At 51.7% G+C, this 18,421-nt stretch overlaps 1 protein-coding gene across 4 annotated transcripts in view, besides 1 other annotated feature; it reads right to left on the reverse strand.

The window, feature by feature from the left end:
• Positions 1 to 18,421, reverse strand: part of Mideas (mitotic deacetylase associated SANT domain protein) — a 69,714-nt gene that overhangs the window by 22,962 nt on the left and 28,331 nt on the right. For 3 of the 4 annotated variants that reach the window (NM_001163501.1, NM_001163502.1, XM_030246705.1), the window contains exon 2: positions 625 to 2,294. In NM_001163501.1, the coding sequence (NP_001156973.1) occupies positions 625 to 2,049 (1,425 nt within the window). In that variant the 5' untranslated portion in view covers positions 2,050 to 2,294. Of the gene's footprint in view, positions 1 to 624; positions 2,295 to 17,322; positions 17,497 to 18,421 lie in introns of those variants that run through there. The other variant, XM_006515843.4, reaches the window with a different exon arrangement.
• Positions 3,562 to 4,614: an enhancer, noted in NCBI's record as "VISTA enhancer mm529". NCBI's record gives its function as "enhancer in: branchial arch[4/13] | other[4/13]" and the evidence as "EXISTENCE:transgenic organism evidence [ECO:0001131][PMID:17130149]".

Here is an 18,421-nt window from a genome sequence, read left to right on the forward strand (position 1 = left end):
GAGCAAAGACTCAAAATTATGTAGCCTCCTGTGTGTCAGCCAGGGCCTAAAGGTGACAGTGGTTGCAGATTCTAAGGATGCAGAGAGTTAATGCTGATCAAATGGGAGGTGTTTATCCTAAGTGGCTCAGCTCCTTACAGAAACCTGGGGCAGGTGACATTCATACCTTTGCTATTGCGTATGATCAGTTACTTTTGAGCAAGTATAAAATAAAATTTAAAACCCAGGGTTAACACAAGTGCTCAAAGTCTGATTGGTCTTCCTTCCCTTCTGACTTAAAAAAAAAAAAAAAAAAAAGAACTTTATTGCAACATGACTTCCTCATCTAGATTATAGCTAATGCATTTTGACAAGCATCATGTGCAACTACCAGTACACTCTTGCCTCTTAGAATGCTGGCTCTCAGCACCCCCTTCTCCGAGTCCTCAAGTTCCAAGGGAAGAAGCCAACAAGGACTTTCCTACCCACCAACCACCGTGCTTGGCAACCTCAGCGTCCCTGCGGGTACAGGTGCCTCATGCAGGGGTACTCTGAATAAAGAGCTTCCATTTCCTTTAAATAACTGAATAAAACCTGACCTATACGCATCACCCCACTACCGCAGCAGATGCCGCCCATTCTCACCTGCATAGAGGCCAGCTCCACTGCCTTCTGGGCCAGGGTCAGCAAATTAGCCTCCTGGGACACCCTGCGTCTCCGTTTTGTGCTCTGGATCACCCCACTTCGTATCATCTGTCCACAGTCCCCGAGGCCCCCTGCTCTCATGACCTCCTCATTACCCATGGCGGGAGGCTCCCGCTCCCGACCATTGGGTGCCAGTCTGTCCCCATCCGCCAGCATCTGTGACTCCCTCAGTTCTAACGGGAATCCCAGGGCTTCAGAATGGGGCTGCCCCAGGGTGCCTGGCGGTGGCTGCGGCAGAGACCAGTGGTGAAGGAACAGATTGCTCGCGGGCTCCTGCCCAGGTTGGGTGCCAGCTCCATCGAGGGAGTTGGAAGGCAGAATTCCCTCCTTGGAGAGACGGCGGGAGCGACGTGGGAAGGCCATCTGGGGCTGAGGTAGCACGGGCTGTGAAGCAGGGTCCTGCAGGAGAGCCTTGCGCAGTTCTGGGTTCATATCTGGGTTGTGGGAAAAGGGGTAAGGGGCCATGCTGCGGTGAGCCAGGTGGGTCTGTCCCAGTGGCCCACCTGGTGCCAGGCCAAAGTCCTGGTGCTGTTGCGAAGGCAGTTGATGCATGGGGTAGTAGTTCTCAAATAGCTGCATCTGGGGCAGGGCTGCCGGTTGCTGTTGCTGCTGCTGCTTCTGAGGTGGGAAGGAGGCGGTGGGGTTAGAGGGCTGAGGGCCCTGCCGGAAGACCTGACGGTTCACCTGGTGGCCAAATGCCAGCTGGAAGGGTTGCAAGGGCAGTGTCTGGTTTGGGGGTTTCTTGGCTGCATGGAAAGAGTTCAAGGGTGCTTGGGGCCTCCCCACCTCCAGCTGCACCTTCTGTGGCACCATGGGCTGCACTGCGTTTCCATAGTGATCCAGCTGGGGACCTCCAGGTTTGTTCCCCTTCAGTGCCTCCGGGTGGTTATAGTAGGGAGGTACCCCCACACCTGGATGAGGGCTCCCTTTGGGTCCACCGTAGAGGGGCAGGTGATTCCACGTGGAGTGGGGTGGGGGCTGGCCAGGTTGCTGCTGCCAGCCACTGTCACTGATGCCTCCACCTCCGCCACGTTCCAGGCCCCGCCCTGGAGCCATCACAGAGCTGGGCCACTTTACCGAGCTTACTTGGGCCTGCTGGGACAACATGGCTGCCGTGGTCCTCTCAGATCCATACACCACACTGTTCAGGAGAGCCAGGTTGTTAGGAGGAGACAGCTCCACAGGCTGGGTGGTGGAGGCCACCCCTGTGGGACCTTCGTGGGCCCCGTACTGTTCCTCCTTAGCTCTGAGGGACTGTGGTGGACTCTGCAGTGGTGGTGGCTGTTCCTTGGCGGCTGGCTCCTGGTCCCCAAAAGGACAACGCTTGCGTTTACTCTGAGCCTTGGACTGGGCCTGGAGGTTCATGGTGTGGCCGACTAAGCCTGGCAGTGAGACGTCCTTCAGCTGCTGCCCATCCCTTGGTAGGAGGTCCTGCTGGAAGCCTGGCCCCAGTCCAGTAGCCAGGGAGGGCAGAAGAGAGGCAGAGGAAAACGCAGGAGCCTTCAGGCAAGAGCTAGGAAATGTCCGCTGGTCCTTCCTCTTCTAGGGAGGCTCTTGCGCTCAGCTACACTTCCCTAATCATGATGCCTGCCTGTGCCAGGTCCTGGAGCCTGCAGAGGAAAAACCAGTGACAGTGTTAGCCACGTGACCCCTAGATATGAGCACCAGTGTCCCCCTGCCTCAAGTCACTCATGGGGGCCAGGGATCATGGGGCAGCTGCCAGCAAGACAGCAGGATCAGGTGTCCTCGCTCTTCCTGTCCCACCACCTCCTGGCTAGACTCTCGTCTGCTGCATTTGGTTGTGTAACTCGGAACCCTCTAAAGACACAGACCAAGGGGCCAAGTGGGGCTGACATGTTGCCTAAGCTCCAAGTCAAACGGGGAAAAGGGAAAGCAAAAGCCAAACTGAGAACCTTGTCCTATTAAACTATAAACTAGGCTGGGGCACAGTGCAGCCCAGGTCTGTTCCTTCCCACATGACTGTCTACACAATAGCTCCAGACCCAGAAGAATTCCCCTAAGGTCACTGCTCCCCTCCACCTAAAGAAGAGCAAGTTAGGGGACAGGGACTATTCCCAGCATAGCCACCCATCCTCTGTCACACCAGGCTCTTGCAAAGCCCACAGGGCCCATAGAGTTAGGCTTGCAGCCTTTTATGCCGAAGCACGTAGGTGAGGCCCCACCCCTGGGAAGAGTTGCTGGGTGGGGCTCTGGCTGCTGAAATCTTTCTCAAACTAACACAGAACCTGTTTTGCAACCCTGGCTGGATGTGGGCCCAATTTAGTCTAGTAGCTGGTCAGCAGCTGTTGCTGGCTACCACCGCCGTCCCCTCCACTGTTAAAGAGTGCCTAGCCAGAGCAGAGTCTAACTCAAATAGGAACGGTGCAGAGTTCTAGACCTCAGGCCCTCGAGACTGCCTATGATGGAAAGTGTTCAGTTGTTTTGCTTTGCCATATTTTGAGGATGGTGTTGCTGGGATAGGGGCTTTATTCATGCTAAGCACATGTTGAACAAGTGAGCCAGACTCCCCACCCCACTCTAAGCTGATGTCTAAAGTGACAGTTACACTGACATTGCTACAGAATAGAATCCAGGCCTGTATTTTACAACATGCATAGCTGCTTGCTGTGTTGTTAAGTTTTTGTTCTTCAGATAAAATTTTGTTTATTTGTTTAGTTAGTTTGTCTCCCTCTGGGAAGTTGGTAAGAGTAGGAGGTATACAAGCCCACCTCTTTGCCAAGACTCTGACCCTGGGTCACTAAGGTGGAAAGGCTAGAGGTGGGCAAGGATGAATCTGCAGATCCTGGTAGGCTCAGATACCACAGAGATTATGATAGCAGGTGGGGCAGTTCCCAGAAAACCAGCAGCAAAGAACAGACCTGGCGTCATAAGTCCTGCCCACGAGAAGCCCCGCCCACACCGAGCCCCGGTTCTCCTCCCAGGCTCTCCGTGCTATCGCTGCTCCGCACGTTTCCGCAGCTCCAGCCCGGGCTCCCTCCCGGACTGGCCTGCCTGCCTGCCAGCCTGGCCGCTTGACTCACTGGAGGCCCCCTCCCTTTCTTTCACTTTCACCCAGCACCCAGAAGGGGAGCAACTTCCTCCACCATTTCCTTCCTCAGCTCCTGGGCCTGGTAGACAGCGCGAGCTTTAGCCCAGGAGAACGGCGAGAGAGCTCTAAGTCCGTGCACTCCTTTGTTTTCATTTGTGGAAATCGCAGGGACAGACGGACTGAGGACACTGAGTCACCCTAGCACCAGCAGGAAGGGAAGGATTTGGACAAGCGCTCAGGGCTGGAGACCCTCTTTGAACAAATCTTTCTCATGCTTTTTAAACCCCCTTCCTTGGGTAGCCAGACCAATTCACAACAGAGAACTGAAAGCCAGCCAGAGATGGAAAATCCCCTGGGGCCTCCATGATGAAGCTGAAGGGTGGGACTTCGAGTTCCACCTCTCCGAGGGAGACCCAAGCCTGGCAAAACTAGAAATACGTGTGTGTGTGTGTGTGTGTGTGTGTGTGTGTGTGTGTGTGCGCGCAGCAAGGCAGAGGAAGAAAAAAAAAAGGCAGGGAGGAGACAGGACAGAGGGAAGCCCAGCAGGCCACGTGCCTCTAGGGAGCTGCAAGCTCAGGGATGCTCACAGGCACTCAGGATGCCTGTCGCCTGGGAGTCACAGCATGGGCTTTGGGGGCCTGCAACAGGGGAAGGCCCACGTGGCAGGCAGGCATGGGTGCACGTGCAGACAGGTTCCTGTCAGAGGGGGCCTAGGCAGGGGATGGCTATTCAGTGCCCGGCTTGGGGGTTTAGAGGGCAGAAGGCGGAGTCTGGGTCCGGAGCTCCAGAATATGGAAGCTCTTGCCCATGGGTGTGTGCGGTAGCAGGGGAGATTAAATCTGAGGGTGGATCAAGCTGTTTTTCTTCCTACCCTGCACACCAGGGAGAGCCCATCAACTCAGCATATACCATGATAGGGGAGACTTGCTCTGAACAAGAGGCTGGTTTGGGGAACGGTGGAATCACCCCATAAGCTTCCTGCTGCAGAAATCCCCACAACTCCCTGGCCTGCCAAGCAGGAGGCAAACGTGCAGGCCTAAGAGAAGAGGAAGCTGGAAGGACCACCATGGCAGCCAAGCTCTAAGTAGCCCTAATAATAACAATGTAGCCGGCTTGTCTGTGTCAAGAGTGTCCAAAGTACTTTGTATTTTTTAAAGCCTTGTATCAAGCACCAATAGTTTAACTCCCATTTTGTAGGTAAGCTAGATAAGGCTTACAGGAACAAGGTAATTTGCCTACAGTCACACATGATTATGTCACCAGGACTTGAAGCCAGGCATGTCACACACAAGATGAAATCCTCAACACACACCAGTCTGATCTTAGGCCCCATACACTTACCTTTCCTTAGGTCAGGGCTTGCTGGACACTGCTCTTCACTAGCTCTGGCCAGAAGCAACCCTCTCCCACCCTCTTTAAACATGACTGAGACCCTCAATCTCCAGAGAAGCAGGGAAGGAGCCTCGCCACAAAGAGGAGGCAAGTATCAGGTCCAGCTGCAGGAGTCGTGACATCTGTACTGGCTAGGCGGGCCCACCTCAAACCTAGGTTCTCTAACCCTGGCACTTCTGGTCTGCTGTGGTGGGGCTTTGAGCTCTCAGAGTAGGGGTGGGAGGGAGTGTACCTCCCACCCTTGCTCTGGCACTGAGCCACTTCCTCTCTTTTTGACTGTCCCTCCCTCCCTCTCCTCAGCCCCTCAGCTGTAAGCAGGTCTGACCTTCCAGTGAGGAAGAAGGAAGCCACCTGCTCCAAAGACTTGCCAGCCAATGGGGCAAATGCCCAAGGATCAAGAAGATGTAAGGAGGAACCCCTGGGACCAGAGGCAAGGCCTCTGACAACAGATACAAGATCACAGCAGAAGGAAACCCACAGCCAGACACTGCAACCACTTTGCCGGCCTATGTTTCTCTGGTCTTCCTCTAGGAGCCTCTCCACAGCAACCAATCTCTGACCAGGGCACCACAGGGAGCCCTAGGCTGAAAAACAAAGCCAGTGTCATTTATCAGTGGCCTGGGACCAGAGGGAGGTCACAGAAAGCTCTTTGGTGGAATGCATTTTTTTCTACAGAAAGAAAAAGAAAACACAGGGTGCACCAAGAAAGAGAGAGTAGTGCTGAACCCACATATGGGCTTCAGAGACATGTTAGAAGGTTCTAGAAAGTCCTTGGGTGTACACTGTGTTAATGATCACTATACTCTAAAGGTATGTCAGCTTTTCAAGTGACATAACAGACCACACATGCCCAACTATATGGCTAGCCCACCCAGGAGAATTTATTGAACCCTTCAACAAGGGAGGAGAACCAGTTATGGCCACTGAGAGACTGACTGGGCCACTCACCAGACACCTGGGCCATTCGATTTGTTCATCTGAGACACAAGACTGCTGTGAGTCACAGACACCAGGGAGGAGGTGCCCAGCCTGGTCCAGGGTCACAGTGGCTCAACTCTGAACTGGAGGTAATAACCAGCTAGAAAACCCTCCTAGCCATTAGAGGGCCAAACAGTCCTACTCCAAACTATTTTATTAGCTCAGGCTAGCCTTGAACTCTGGACCCTCTTACCTTACCCTCTGAGTATTGACATTATATATACCTGCCCCCCCCCCCACACACACACACACATACCCTGGTCCCCTCAAGGACGCAGGGAAGTCAGAGCTTGGTGTCTCAACCGAGAACAAGTAAAATACAGACAGGGAACCCTACAAGACCTTAACCTGAAGCAAGCAAGCCATGTCTCTGAGCACTGGAGAGGCTGCCTTGGGGGGAAGTCTGAAGCACCTACCGGGCCCCAAAGTCCCCAGACTCTGGCTCCTGCTGCCTCTCTAGCACTTCAAGCAAGAAGAATATGGTCAGGCCTCCCACTGCTCCTAGGTCTCTGACTAAGCCTGGTCCCTGCCTTTCCAACCTTTGCATTTGGCCACACCCCTGTCATCCTTTAGCCAGGGCTTCCTCTGGGAAACTCTCTGACCCCAGGGCTGGAAGCGGGATTACACACGGAGCTTATCATGTTGCCTGACCCCAGCACACACCCACGCACCCCACACTAACTCCCAAGTGCCCGGCTTCCTCATCTCTGCTGCAGACACTTGTACCTAAACACCTGACCTGGAACTGCCTGTTCCCAAAATCTGCACTTCAGAACTTACCCAAGCAAAAGTGCACGCAGCCAGGTATCCAGCCTGGGGTCCTGCCTAATCCTGAGGCCAGTTTATCTCCCAGATAGACGGCAGAGCTCCCCATGTTGCTGAGGTGATATAAAGGGACCCCCATGTTAGCTCTCCCCAACAATACATACAGAGCTCATGTTCTCCCCAACAAAGCTAAACGCAAGGCCTTCTCCAGCGGCAGGCCCATGAGTCATTTGCTCCTGGGCCATCATTTACTACCCCATACTACATGCGAACCACCTGGAAAAGTACCAGCTCTCCCGCCCTCAGAGCTTCTCACCTCTGCCTAGACCATGCTCAGGAACACAGGGTTTTAAGTCTGTTTACCTCATGCCCCTGACATGGTTAGACTGGGTCTCAAAACACTAAGATGTGTCTAAAATATTAAAAGACTATGCCAAGGGGCCCAGCATGACCTAGCTGGCCTTAAGTACAGGTTCACTTTCTGAATGGCCCTTCTCGGTTAACTGAGGTCTCTGGCCACAGCTAGGCTGGGTAAGTGTTTGAGAAATGCCATCTTGGGGGGCAGTTAAGAGTGGTGAGGTCTTGGGGCTGGTGAGATAGCTCAGCAGGTAAGAGCACTGACTGCTCTTCTGAAGGTCCTGAGTTCAAATCCCAGCTACCATATGGTGGCTCACAACCACCCGTAATGAGATCTGGCTCCCTCTTTTGGTCTGAAGACAGCTACAGTGTACTTATGTATAATAATAAAGAAATCTTTGGGCGGGAACAAGCAGGGGCTGAGTGAGCAGAGGTCCTAAATCCAATTCCCAACAACCAGATGAAGGCTCAGAACTCTCTGTACAGCTACAATCTGTACTCACATATATAATAAATAAATAAATCTTAAAAAAATAAAAAAAGAGTCGTGAGGTCTTGGATAAACCTTCCCTCTAGAAACAAAGTAGCTGTCCACATGCCATTTGCTCCCCACCACTGCAACAAGGTTCCCACTCAGGCCAGAGATTTGCCAGAACTACTGCATACAGAAGCCCTGTTCTCAAGGAGTTTGCAAGCCGGTGAGAAAGAAGAGGCTTTGATGCCTAAGGTACTGACCTGCCTGCCACCTGGTGCAGGGAGGGCACAGCAGGCAGGAGGCCTATGACTGACCCACTCGCCACCCACAGTCCCTGGCTCACCCTTTGCCCAGACTGAACCTCAGCTCAGAGATGCAGAGCCTGGGTTGACAGGCTGGGGAGAGAGTCCCCGGGGTCTCAGTTAGTAAGCTGGCCAGGCTCAGAAACTTGGCCAAGGTTCAAGCTCAATACAGTATGAGCTTTGACAGCAAAAAGACCAACAGTGAGGTGCTTTTAAAGGATTATGTGTGTGCATAGCCTGATAGGATACTCAGGGCCCTGGCCTAAGCAACCACCTTAATTGTGTCCCTCACTCACTGTCCCACAAATTGCCAGCAAGATGTCCATGGGGGACCGGAATAACCAGTTTCCTTTTAAAGGTGGGGGGGAGCTCATGCACACAGACGTGCTACCGAGGCTCAGCAGAGGACCAAGCATCCAGACTCAACTGAGGGACTGCCTGCCTGCTGGACAAGGGTCACCACCAATTACAGGAAAACCTTCCCAAAGGACGAGGGTGACTCTGACAGTTACATACTCTATAAGAAAAGATAAGGCTGGGCAGATGGCTCAGTAAAGTGCTTGTCATCGAGTTTTCAGTTTCAGTCTCCAGCACCCATATCAAAAGCTGGACACGACAAGGGCACGTATAAGCCCAGACAGGAGGGCTCCTGGGGCTTTCTGGCCAGACAATCTAGCCACTACCAAGCTCCAAGTTCAGTAAGAGATCTGACTCAAAAGTATGATAGAGATATGAAAGAGGAAGACACCCAACAGTGACCTCTGACCTCCACACTCACACGTGCACATGCACCCTGAACCCCAGAGTGAGAGAACACTGAGAGATGAAAATGGCCCTGTAGTCAAGTCTTCAGATGGCTGAAACTTTGGGTGGAGGTGGGGGGTGATTCCAGTCTGTCCCCTCACCATACTCTCTATGCCCTGTGATGCTCACACCACCAGGGTCTGCTCTGGGTCTTTCCTTCTGGAAAGGTCTGACTCCCTAGTAGGTCTAGGGCAGGGCTCTCTGGAGGCTGCCTGTGTGTCCCGGTGCCAACCTCGGCCCCGAGCCAAGATACAGAGGAGGCCAGTCATAGGGGCCTTGCTTAACGTCGCCTGCCCTGCCTCTTCCCCCACTGCACACACCCTGCTGCAGCTGTGCAGGTCTGCCTGGGCCCCTTCATCCATTCAACAGGCATTTGATGGCACTGGCTGGATGCCAGGCTCTAGGGAGACACAGGAGACAAAGCATAGTCTTTATCCCATGGAGCTTCTAGTGAAGTGGGCAGAAACAGACACAGAAACACATTATCAGCAATACTGTAGGGAACGAGAGAGAAGGATAAACCAAGGAACAGGTGACCCCCCCCCAAGGAGTTAGTTCCCTCTTTGGGCTTCTGCTGAAGTTGCCCCTTTTGCCTATAAGTTCAGCCTCTCTGTCAGCTCTGCTAACACTCTGTCTCCGGCACATATGGTCACCCTTTACTGACTCTCCTTGCCAAGCTCCTTGCTGCTACCCCATTGTGTTTCACGGGGTTCGAAGCAAATGGAGAGAGTAGTGGGGAACTAGGTGTCTGGTCCAGTGATCTCCACTCACTGGTTTCTGCACGGGAGGAATTTAAGAGCGTGGAAAGACGCAGGAACCAAAGAACCAAAGACACAGGGACCAAAGAAAGAAACACCAGCCGCACAGACAGTGCCAGCAGCAGCGACCTGCACGTCCAGCTTTGTCCCAACTGAGGCACGAGGACAGCATGGCTCTGAAAAGTAGCCGATCCCAGAGTTCACGAGGGAGGAACCAGGCGACCGACCAACTCCAAGTCATATGGCTGCCCCCTCCACCATCACACTCCCGCAGCCTAACTGTGCCCTGCAGGGATTCTCAAACCCACCCTGGGTCTGAAAGGAGGTAGAGAGAAATTAGGAAGTAAATCCATCACACTTCATAAGGAGCCCGGACAACGCCAAGGCCAGGAGCCAGGGAAGAGATGGAGAGTCAGGGGCTGGGATGTAGAGTTGCCTAGGAACCGTCTGCAACGGTAGTGTTCTGGGCAGAAGACACGAGGCTGCCAAAGAGCCCTCCTGGGTGGACTTTGCTTCAAGAAACCCCTGGGGATGACTATGACTCTTACAGAGCCCAAGGTCCAACTGGTGCCCATGTTTATGGTGCCCTTAAGGTGTGGGCAGCCTTTCATTTATCCCTTGCTTTTCTTTGTTTCATTTTACGGGCAAGGAAAAGAATACTCAAAACTATTTGTTTAACACAAATGAAGGCAGAAATGAGGGAAGGGTAGAACAAGACATAAAAATGAAATTGCAAAACAAGGCATAAATTCTACCCTGCCAATAGCTGCTTAAAATGTGAATTATTAAATACTCCAATTTAAATGCATTGGTTGGCAGAATTCTTTCTTTCTTTCTTTCTTTTCTTTTTTCTTTTCTTTTCTTTTCTTTTCTTTTCTTTGTTTCTTTCTTTCTTTCTTTCTTTCTTTCTTTCTTTCTTTCTTTCTTTCGAGACAGGGATTTTCTGTGTGCTCTTAGCTGTCATGGAACTTGCTCTAGAGACCAAGCTGGCCTCAAATTCCAGAGATCCACCTACCTCTGCTTCCGGAGTGCAGGGAGTAAAGGCGTGTGCCACCACTGCCAGCTAGAATTTCTTAAAGTGATCCAATTATATGTAGTTTACAAAAGACATAAATAGGTTAAAAGTAAAGAATGAAATGAGACACTAGTAATCAGAGAGGCAGAGACAGGTAGATCTCTATGACTTCGAGGCCAGCCTGGTCTACATAGTGAGTTTCAGGCTATCCAAGGCTGCATAGTGAGACTCTATCTCAATCTCACTCCCCAACCCTCCAAGAAAAAAGACACTAAGAAGAGGTGCTGGAAAGATGGCTCAGTCTGTAAAGCTTTTGCCATAAGCATGAGGCCCCGAGTTCAGATCTCTGGCACCCACAGAAGAAGCCAACCACAGCAGCATACACATCTGCAATCCCCAGGGCTAGGGAAATGGGGACAGGAGATTCCCTAGGGCTGGCTGGCCATGCAGTCCAGCCAATCAGTGAGATCCAGGTTCAATGAGAGATCTGTCTCAAAAAATAAGGTAGAGAGTGACTGAGGTCAGCTGAGAGTTGACCTCTGGCCTTAACACACATCTAGCATACACATGAACCCCACACATACCTGTATCCACATGAACACTTGATACATTCCCAGAATATACATACCCACCAAATATATATAAAAGATAAAACAATGAAACACATACCATACAAACAGTACCCAGAGAGAACTGAAAGGACTGCACAGTATTTCGGTAAAACTGATCTGTAGACAAAAACTATCACTAGAGACAAAGCAAAAACACTTTCTCTTGATAACAATGAAGAAACTAGCATACATGTACCCAACAACAACAACACCATGAAGCAAACACTGTGAGAATTCACAGGAGAAGCATCCAGTTCAACAGTTACCATCAAAGACTTTAGTGCTCTACTCTTTTTTTGAGACAAGGTTTTACTCTGTAGCCCAAGCTGGTGGTCTCGATGATGCAATCCACCCGGCTCTGTCTCTCAAGATGTGAATCCCCAAACCCGGCCTCAATATTCTGTTTTCAATAATGGACAATACAATTAACCAGAAGATCACCAAGAAAGGAAAGCTTGAGTGCGACAAACCAATTCTATCTAAACCTCACCCAAAAGCAACACCATGTACTCTCTTCAGAGAGAGCACTCATAGGATAGATCATAAGTCAAGTAAGCCTTAATAAAATGTTGTAAAATTTTTAAAAGATTTATTTATGTATGAGTACAGTTGCTATCTTCAGACACACCAGAAGAGGGCATCACATCCTATTACAGATGGTTGTGAGCCAACATGTGGTTGCTGGGAACTGAACTCAGGACCTCTGCAAGAGCAGTCAGTGCTCTTAACTGCTGAACCATCTCTCCAGACCAAGTCTTAATAGATTTAAAAGGACTGAAATTATACAAAGTGCGTTCTTTGATCAAAATGAGCTAAAATTCAAAAGCAAATAATAAAGCTGATAAATTTACAGAAAACAAAGGCTCTAAGACCTGTTCACATTCTCCTGGTTTGTAAAAGCCACTCCCTTTAACCTGTGCTCTCCACGAGTGGTAGATCTTGAACATCTGCAAGCATGTAGGTATTTCTTTGTCCATTCCTCACACCAGACACTGATTCTCACCCCAAACCTGCTCCCTGAATTAAAATAGCTTGCACAAAGCTACACATGGTAGCACACATCTTTAACCCCAGTACTCAGGATATAGATTCAGGGGATTTCTTTGAGTTTGAGGCCTGGTCCACATAACAAGTTCTAGGCCTGCCAGAGATACACGGGGAAACACTGTCTCAAAAAGGGGGAAGGGGGAGATTTTTCTTTTCTTTTCTTTTTTAACAATAGCTTTAGAATGAAGCAGTCTTTGCATCGCAACAAGTCATCTTGCAACTTTGTATTTCCCTGGGGAAAAATGGCCACAGGCCAGTATTTCCACTCTGTCGCCAGTCTACAGAGTATCTTAAATGTACTTCCCAGAGACAGGCACTATACCATTTACACCTGAAGCAGGCTCCCGGTGAACCCTGACTCCCAACAATTATCCTTATGAAGCAAACAAGGATGGACCCTGTGCTTTCTACCGAGGGAAACTCAAGACTCTGCTGAGAAGGTGGCGGAAGCAGATCCCAATGCTGCGCGCCTCTAAGGTCCCTCCTCCTTCCACCACCCCACGCCTGTGGCTCCCTACAGAGTCAGGATGGCCTCTGCCTCCATCCCAAGGTTGCTCTTCTTGGGGAACATTTTCAGCCAGAGTGTGGTGTATCACACTCCTCTCAAGAAATGATCCAAATCTTCTAGTCATAGGTCCCTACTGGGGATGCTGATGAAAGGCGAGCCCAGAGAGTGCATGGGCAGTGGGAGAGAAGCCTGCAGAGGTAGGCTGGAAGCTGCAGGTCAGTGGGACCTCAGTCAGGTAAAGGCCTCTTGCCATGTCAAGAAGGCTTTGGCCTCACTTGAGAGCCAATTGGCAAAGCAGAGCTCAGCTGAGAAAGCTAAACAGATGCCAACTAGCACGGGATGTCCGTGTTCACCTAACCTAACTCCTCGTTCAGCACAGCAATCCGGAGAAAAAAATTTGTCTTCAGACACAGAGCTGGGGGGGGGGGGCATAGCAGGGATCCAGTATCAAGGACTTCAAAAGCAATGCTTCATGACTTCATTTAAGAAGGCCCCAGTTGGACCGGGATGCACACCTTTAATCCCAGCACTGGGGAGGCAGGCAGATCTCTGAAAAAAACAAAAAAACAAAAAAACACCCCACCCCACCCCCAAGAAAAGAAAAAGAAAAAAAGGCCCCAGTTCTTGGCAAGACACCAAGGAAAACCTGAAGCCAAGGCTAATCTACTACACAAATAGGGCTTTATCCATGGTACTAAGACCTCCTACTTAATTCTCACCAAGCAGATGTCTTCCTCTACCTCTTTTCCACTAACAAACCTGAAAAGTTCCAAGGGGTCAAAGATCAGAGAAGCAAGACAGCAAGCCCAGGACTGGAGCCAGGACCGCCTGTCTCGACAACTCTTTCTGCAAACTTTCTTCTTGAGTCTCGGGCTTGTGGCTTCTTGTTTGAGTCAGTTGAAACCAATGACAGGACAGTCAGGCAAACGTCTCCCTGCATTCTGTGTGACAACCATGCTGACGACCGGGAAGTGTGGCTGGCTGGGAAAAGCCTAACAGGTGAGTAGCTCTGAAGAGGCTCCAGTGACTCCCAGGCCTGGGGAGCCTGCTGAAGAGCTGTGTCTTCCTGCAGGGGCATTCTCTCCAGTACTAAACCCTCAAGTGGCTTCAGAATAAAAGCCTGCCCTCCCCAGATCATCCTATACCCCTTATCCCTTCCCTTGATGTCCCAAAGTCTGAAACCAATCAGTTCTGTGCTTGAGTTCCTACGAGCAGCTACAGCCCTGACTCCCCAGACACTGAGCAACAGATCCAGGCCCAGGCAATCGCATCTCTGCATGGGTTCCACAGCTTCTTCTGAATTTGTAAATGAAAGCTCTTCAGGGCACATGTTAAAAAAGGGAGAGGGGACTAGTAACCCACACACTCCAAGATCTCAGCAGAAATCCCTGTTTCACAGCTGATGGAACCAAAGCCCATGAACCCATGGTCAGCTGCCCCAAGAGCACACAGATGACAACTTGAGCAGAGCTGGAGGCAGGGCTGCCAAGTGGATACTAACACATCTGGCACCTGTCTTAGGCACTGTTCTATCACTGTGAAGAGACACCATGACCAAGGCAACTCTTACACGAGAAAGCCATTTATTTGGGGCTGGCTTACAGTTCCAGAGGTTATCATCATGGAGGGGAGCCTGGCACACAGGCAGACACGGTACTGGAGAGGTAGCCGAGTGTGCTGCTAGATCCAGATCCACATGCAGCAGAAAGAAAGAGGCATTGGGCCAGGCTTGGACTTTTAAAACCTCAGTGACACACTTCTTCTAACAAGGCCACACCTCCTAATCCTTCTCAAACAATGCCATTCCCTGGTGAGTAAGCACGAAAACAGATGAGCCTGGGGGGAGGGGCATTCTTATTCAAACCACCACAGAGCCCCTTCAGACCTACCAGTCCTTGACAATTGTCTGGCTCATCTCTTCTGGCCAGCTCTAGAGAGGGACAAGACCCTTCTGGATGCCAGGCTTGGCCTGGAGGACACTGGTGGCTGCTTGTGTGAGGTAAGAATAAGGAATAGAGATAAATGACGGTGTTCTCCAGTCCTCCTGGTGACCAAGAAGGACAAAAACTGGTTGCCAGGGAAGCTGGGTTCTCAGCACAGCTGCCTGGAACCGCTTAAAAAGGGCTGCAGGGTAGGTCCAGAAAGCTGCCCATCTTTCTCACCCAGACATCAAGTCAAGCATCGGGCCCTTTCTCAGGCCCTGGTCAAGATGCAGGATCTCTGCCAAATGCTGGCAACATTCCTTGAATTTCTCCTGTCTCGGAGCAGCTGCTGTAGAGCCTTTTCTCCTGTGTTGATTTATTCTTTATTGTTCCTGAAATACACCCAGAGGCCTTTGGCATGTCATGCCAGGCACCCGCAGAACACTCAGCCTAAGCCCCAAGTACACACTAACCAGGCACTCTGGGCCCCGGGCCAAGCTAACAGGAATGACAGGCCCTAGGGTCAAAGCCAGCAGTAGGAAGACCCAAGATCCCACCTAACCCCTAGTCTACAGTCTTCCAGAGCTTTTCTTATGACTGTAGAGGCTAGGGTACATTTGGGAGAGGAGACATCTGGAAGGCTTAAGTCAAGCTTCATCACCCTCCTTCCAAGCATGAATGAATGTCCCAGCCACACACCCCCAGACCCAAGCTCAAAACTGGGTTCTTTCCTTCCCTCCTCAGCCCTAAATCTCCCTTACCCCATCTTACCGAGTTCCATGGGTGAAGCCCCATTCCCTGACCACATGGAAAACGGTCAGAAGGGTGGAGCTGTGCACTAAGAAGGCTGGCCCTGTGCTCAAACTCTCTTGCAGAGCTAGCCTACGTGAGCCTCAGCTTCCGTATCAATAAGTGAGCACTACAATATTGAAGCTACTGCGGGATTAGATGGGGTAACACGTAGTAGAAAGACCTGCACAAAGCGAGTCCTCAGTCCATGTTATTTCCCTCTCTCTTTTGCTGGGCCTGGGAGCAATGAAGGACCCGCCTCTTCCAGCTCCACAGCTGGCTGACAGCAGCTCTGAGCAGCCTGTGCAGAACAAGGAGACAAGGAGTCCCAGAAACAGTGTTGGGCTCTGCAGACACACACACAGGACATCTGGTCGTCAGACTCAGGAGAGAAAGTTGGCAAGGAGAGCACATGCAGCACATGCAGAGCGCATGCAGAGCGCATGCAGCACATGCAGAGCGCATGCAGCACAGACAGGCTTCCTCTAGACTCAACTGTGCCAGCAGAGACCACAGGGACACAGGAGGACAAGAGCCTATCCCAGAGAACAGGGGCCGGATTCTCAGGCCCACCAAGCTGAGCCACCATCCTCCTGGACTCACTCTAAGGAGAGCAATAAAAAGGGAGGGCAGCATGGCCTGAGGCACTGGAGAAGGGTGGCCACAGGAAGTAGGAACAGGGATGGCAGATGTTGGGCCTGCTTTCGAAAGTAAGCAAGTCTGCCCAGAAGCCGGGGCAGGGAATGTCCCACAAGTGGAAGTACCAGCTTGGTTATTTTTGGCACTTCTGCCCAGAACCTGCGAGGAAGAGCTGCCACTAGTCACCATGGGAGGGCTGCCTATTCTCAAGCATACAAGCTGCACAGGGGACAGAAGGCACACCAGCAGCCACAGCGTCGAGGGGCCTTTACCCTGTTCTTTTCCTCGCTATCACTGTCAGATCCTGTGTGTGCCCTGTGTAGCATGACCACTTCTGCTTTCACTTAGATCCCAACCACACTGTGTGCGCCTACACACACACACACACACACACACACACACACACACACACACACACACACAAATAAATAACCATGGAGCCAGCAGGAGACTGAGCCATACCCAGAAGCTTAGACAGTATTCCTCTGGGTTCTTCCTGTACTGTAGGCAGCCCTTCCAACCTCCAAACTCTGAGGGCAGGGACAACTCAGTCTCTCAGCCTCCCTGTGTGGGAAGGAAGGTGTTTTGCTATCCCGCCCCAATCTCTTCCAGCTCTTGGATGACTCCCCAAGGCTGGGGAGCCCATGATTATGAACTAATGCCTTGGACCCAGCGAAGTCAGGTGAGGACGACGACGCAGGTGCTCGCCCCAGGAGCTGCCCCAGGCTGAGAGGGAGAGTTGGCTGGGAGGAGCTTGAAATCCGGGCCCACCTGTACTGCAGAGTGGCAAATTTACCGCGGCAGCCCCATCCAGAGCTCTAGTGGCTTTCCCTTCCCACCTGGCAAGGTGTGGCAACTGTGGACTGGACTAGGGCTTCTGCCTATCCGACCTGGGAACAGCTGAAGCCTAAACCCCCTTCCTGCGTTCCTTCGTCACTGGAGGCCATCTTCCTGGAGGATGTGGATGGCCTCAGGGAATCCCCATCTGGGGGCAAGCCTACAGTACTTCCCTCCCTTCCAGCTTGGGTGAACAGATCTCACCCAGGCTGCTCCCCTCCCCCTCCCTGAGACTTGGAGGGAGCACTCTCAGGCAGGAGAATGGCAAAGGGAACAGGGAGAACCTTCCCGGGCTGGTCACAGTATAAGGCGCCAATCCAGGAAGAGAAAGAGCAGCAGCTACCAGGGAGGCAATGCGCCACTGTCCTGTTCCTCCACAGCAGCCCTTACCAGAACCATAAGCAACAGGCTCTCCCAGGGAGACCGTCCGTCCGCACCCAGCAAAGCCTCAGCTCTCTGCTGACTGACACAGGGACGGCTTCTTCCTATTCAGCATTTCACCTCATCCCTACTTACTTCAGTTGGGACAAGGGACAAAGTGCCCTTTGATGGGACAACTCCCACCCTGGCTCCACCCAAACCTTCATCCAGGTCATACTGTCAGGGTTCAGGTGAGGGAAAAAAAAATGGTACTTTTTCCTAGACTTCAAAACACCTATGCCAGCCCAGATGAGGTTTTCAGCCAGAGGCCTGGGAGGGTAGGGTCCCCAGAGAAGAGAGTCCTAAACCATCCTCTACAGGGACAGTTCCTTGTACCAGCACGGACCTGGGTAGGCCAAGACCTAAGGTGCTAGAAAATAAGCTTCATTTGAAAAAGCCACAAAAGCAGCCCCAGTCACTGATTCCAGCCACCGCCACCACATGCAGGACACCCTTCATTTCCTCTTCCCCGGGAGCAGCAAATGGAAGGCCACCAGGAGCTGGGCTTGCGCCTAGTGAATAGATAGTCAGCATCTATTGCAAACCTACTATCAGCCCATCAATTTGCATGCACAATCTTGTTTCACCTTCACAGCAACTGTACCAAGTAACTATTCTCTCCATTTTACAGAGGAGAAAACCGAGGCTCAGGAAATCAAGCGACCCACGAGGCCACACTGCAATTGCAGAAGCAGAGTATGAACCCGGGTGCTCAGGGCTCATTCCCATGCACCCCGCCAGTCAGGCTGCCTTCAGTCACTGCCAGGCGACTGTCCACACACCATCCAGGAATGGCAGCCCAGTGTGGAGGCGGAAGTGGGTGTGGACCAGTTTTGCTTGATGGCTCTGGAATTTGAATTGATGTCCCCACCCCCACCCCTCACCCCGCGACTGTAACAGTTCCCAAGTGTGAGACTGTGAGACCTCATGTAAGCGTACAAGCAGTGGGGGTGGGAGAAGGGTGATCTGGTCTCCAACACAGAGGTTATGCTGTAATGCTTCTGATTCATAAAATGAGCTCACAGTCTCACTGTCCTGCATGCTGCTTCAAGTGCAAATACTAAGTGGA

The sequence above is a fragment of the Mus musculus genome, chromosome 12 (genome assembly GCF_000001635.26).
Source record: "Mus musculus strain C57BL/6J chromosome 12, GRCm38.p6 C57BL/6J".
In the NCBI taxonomy this organism is placed as follows: Eukaryota; Metazoa; Chordata; class Mammalia; order Rodentia; family Muridae; genus Mus; species Mus musculus.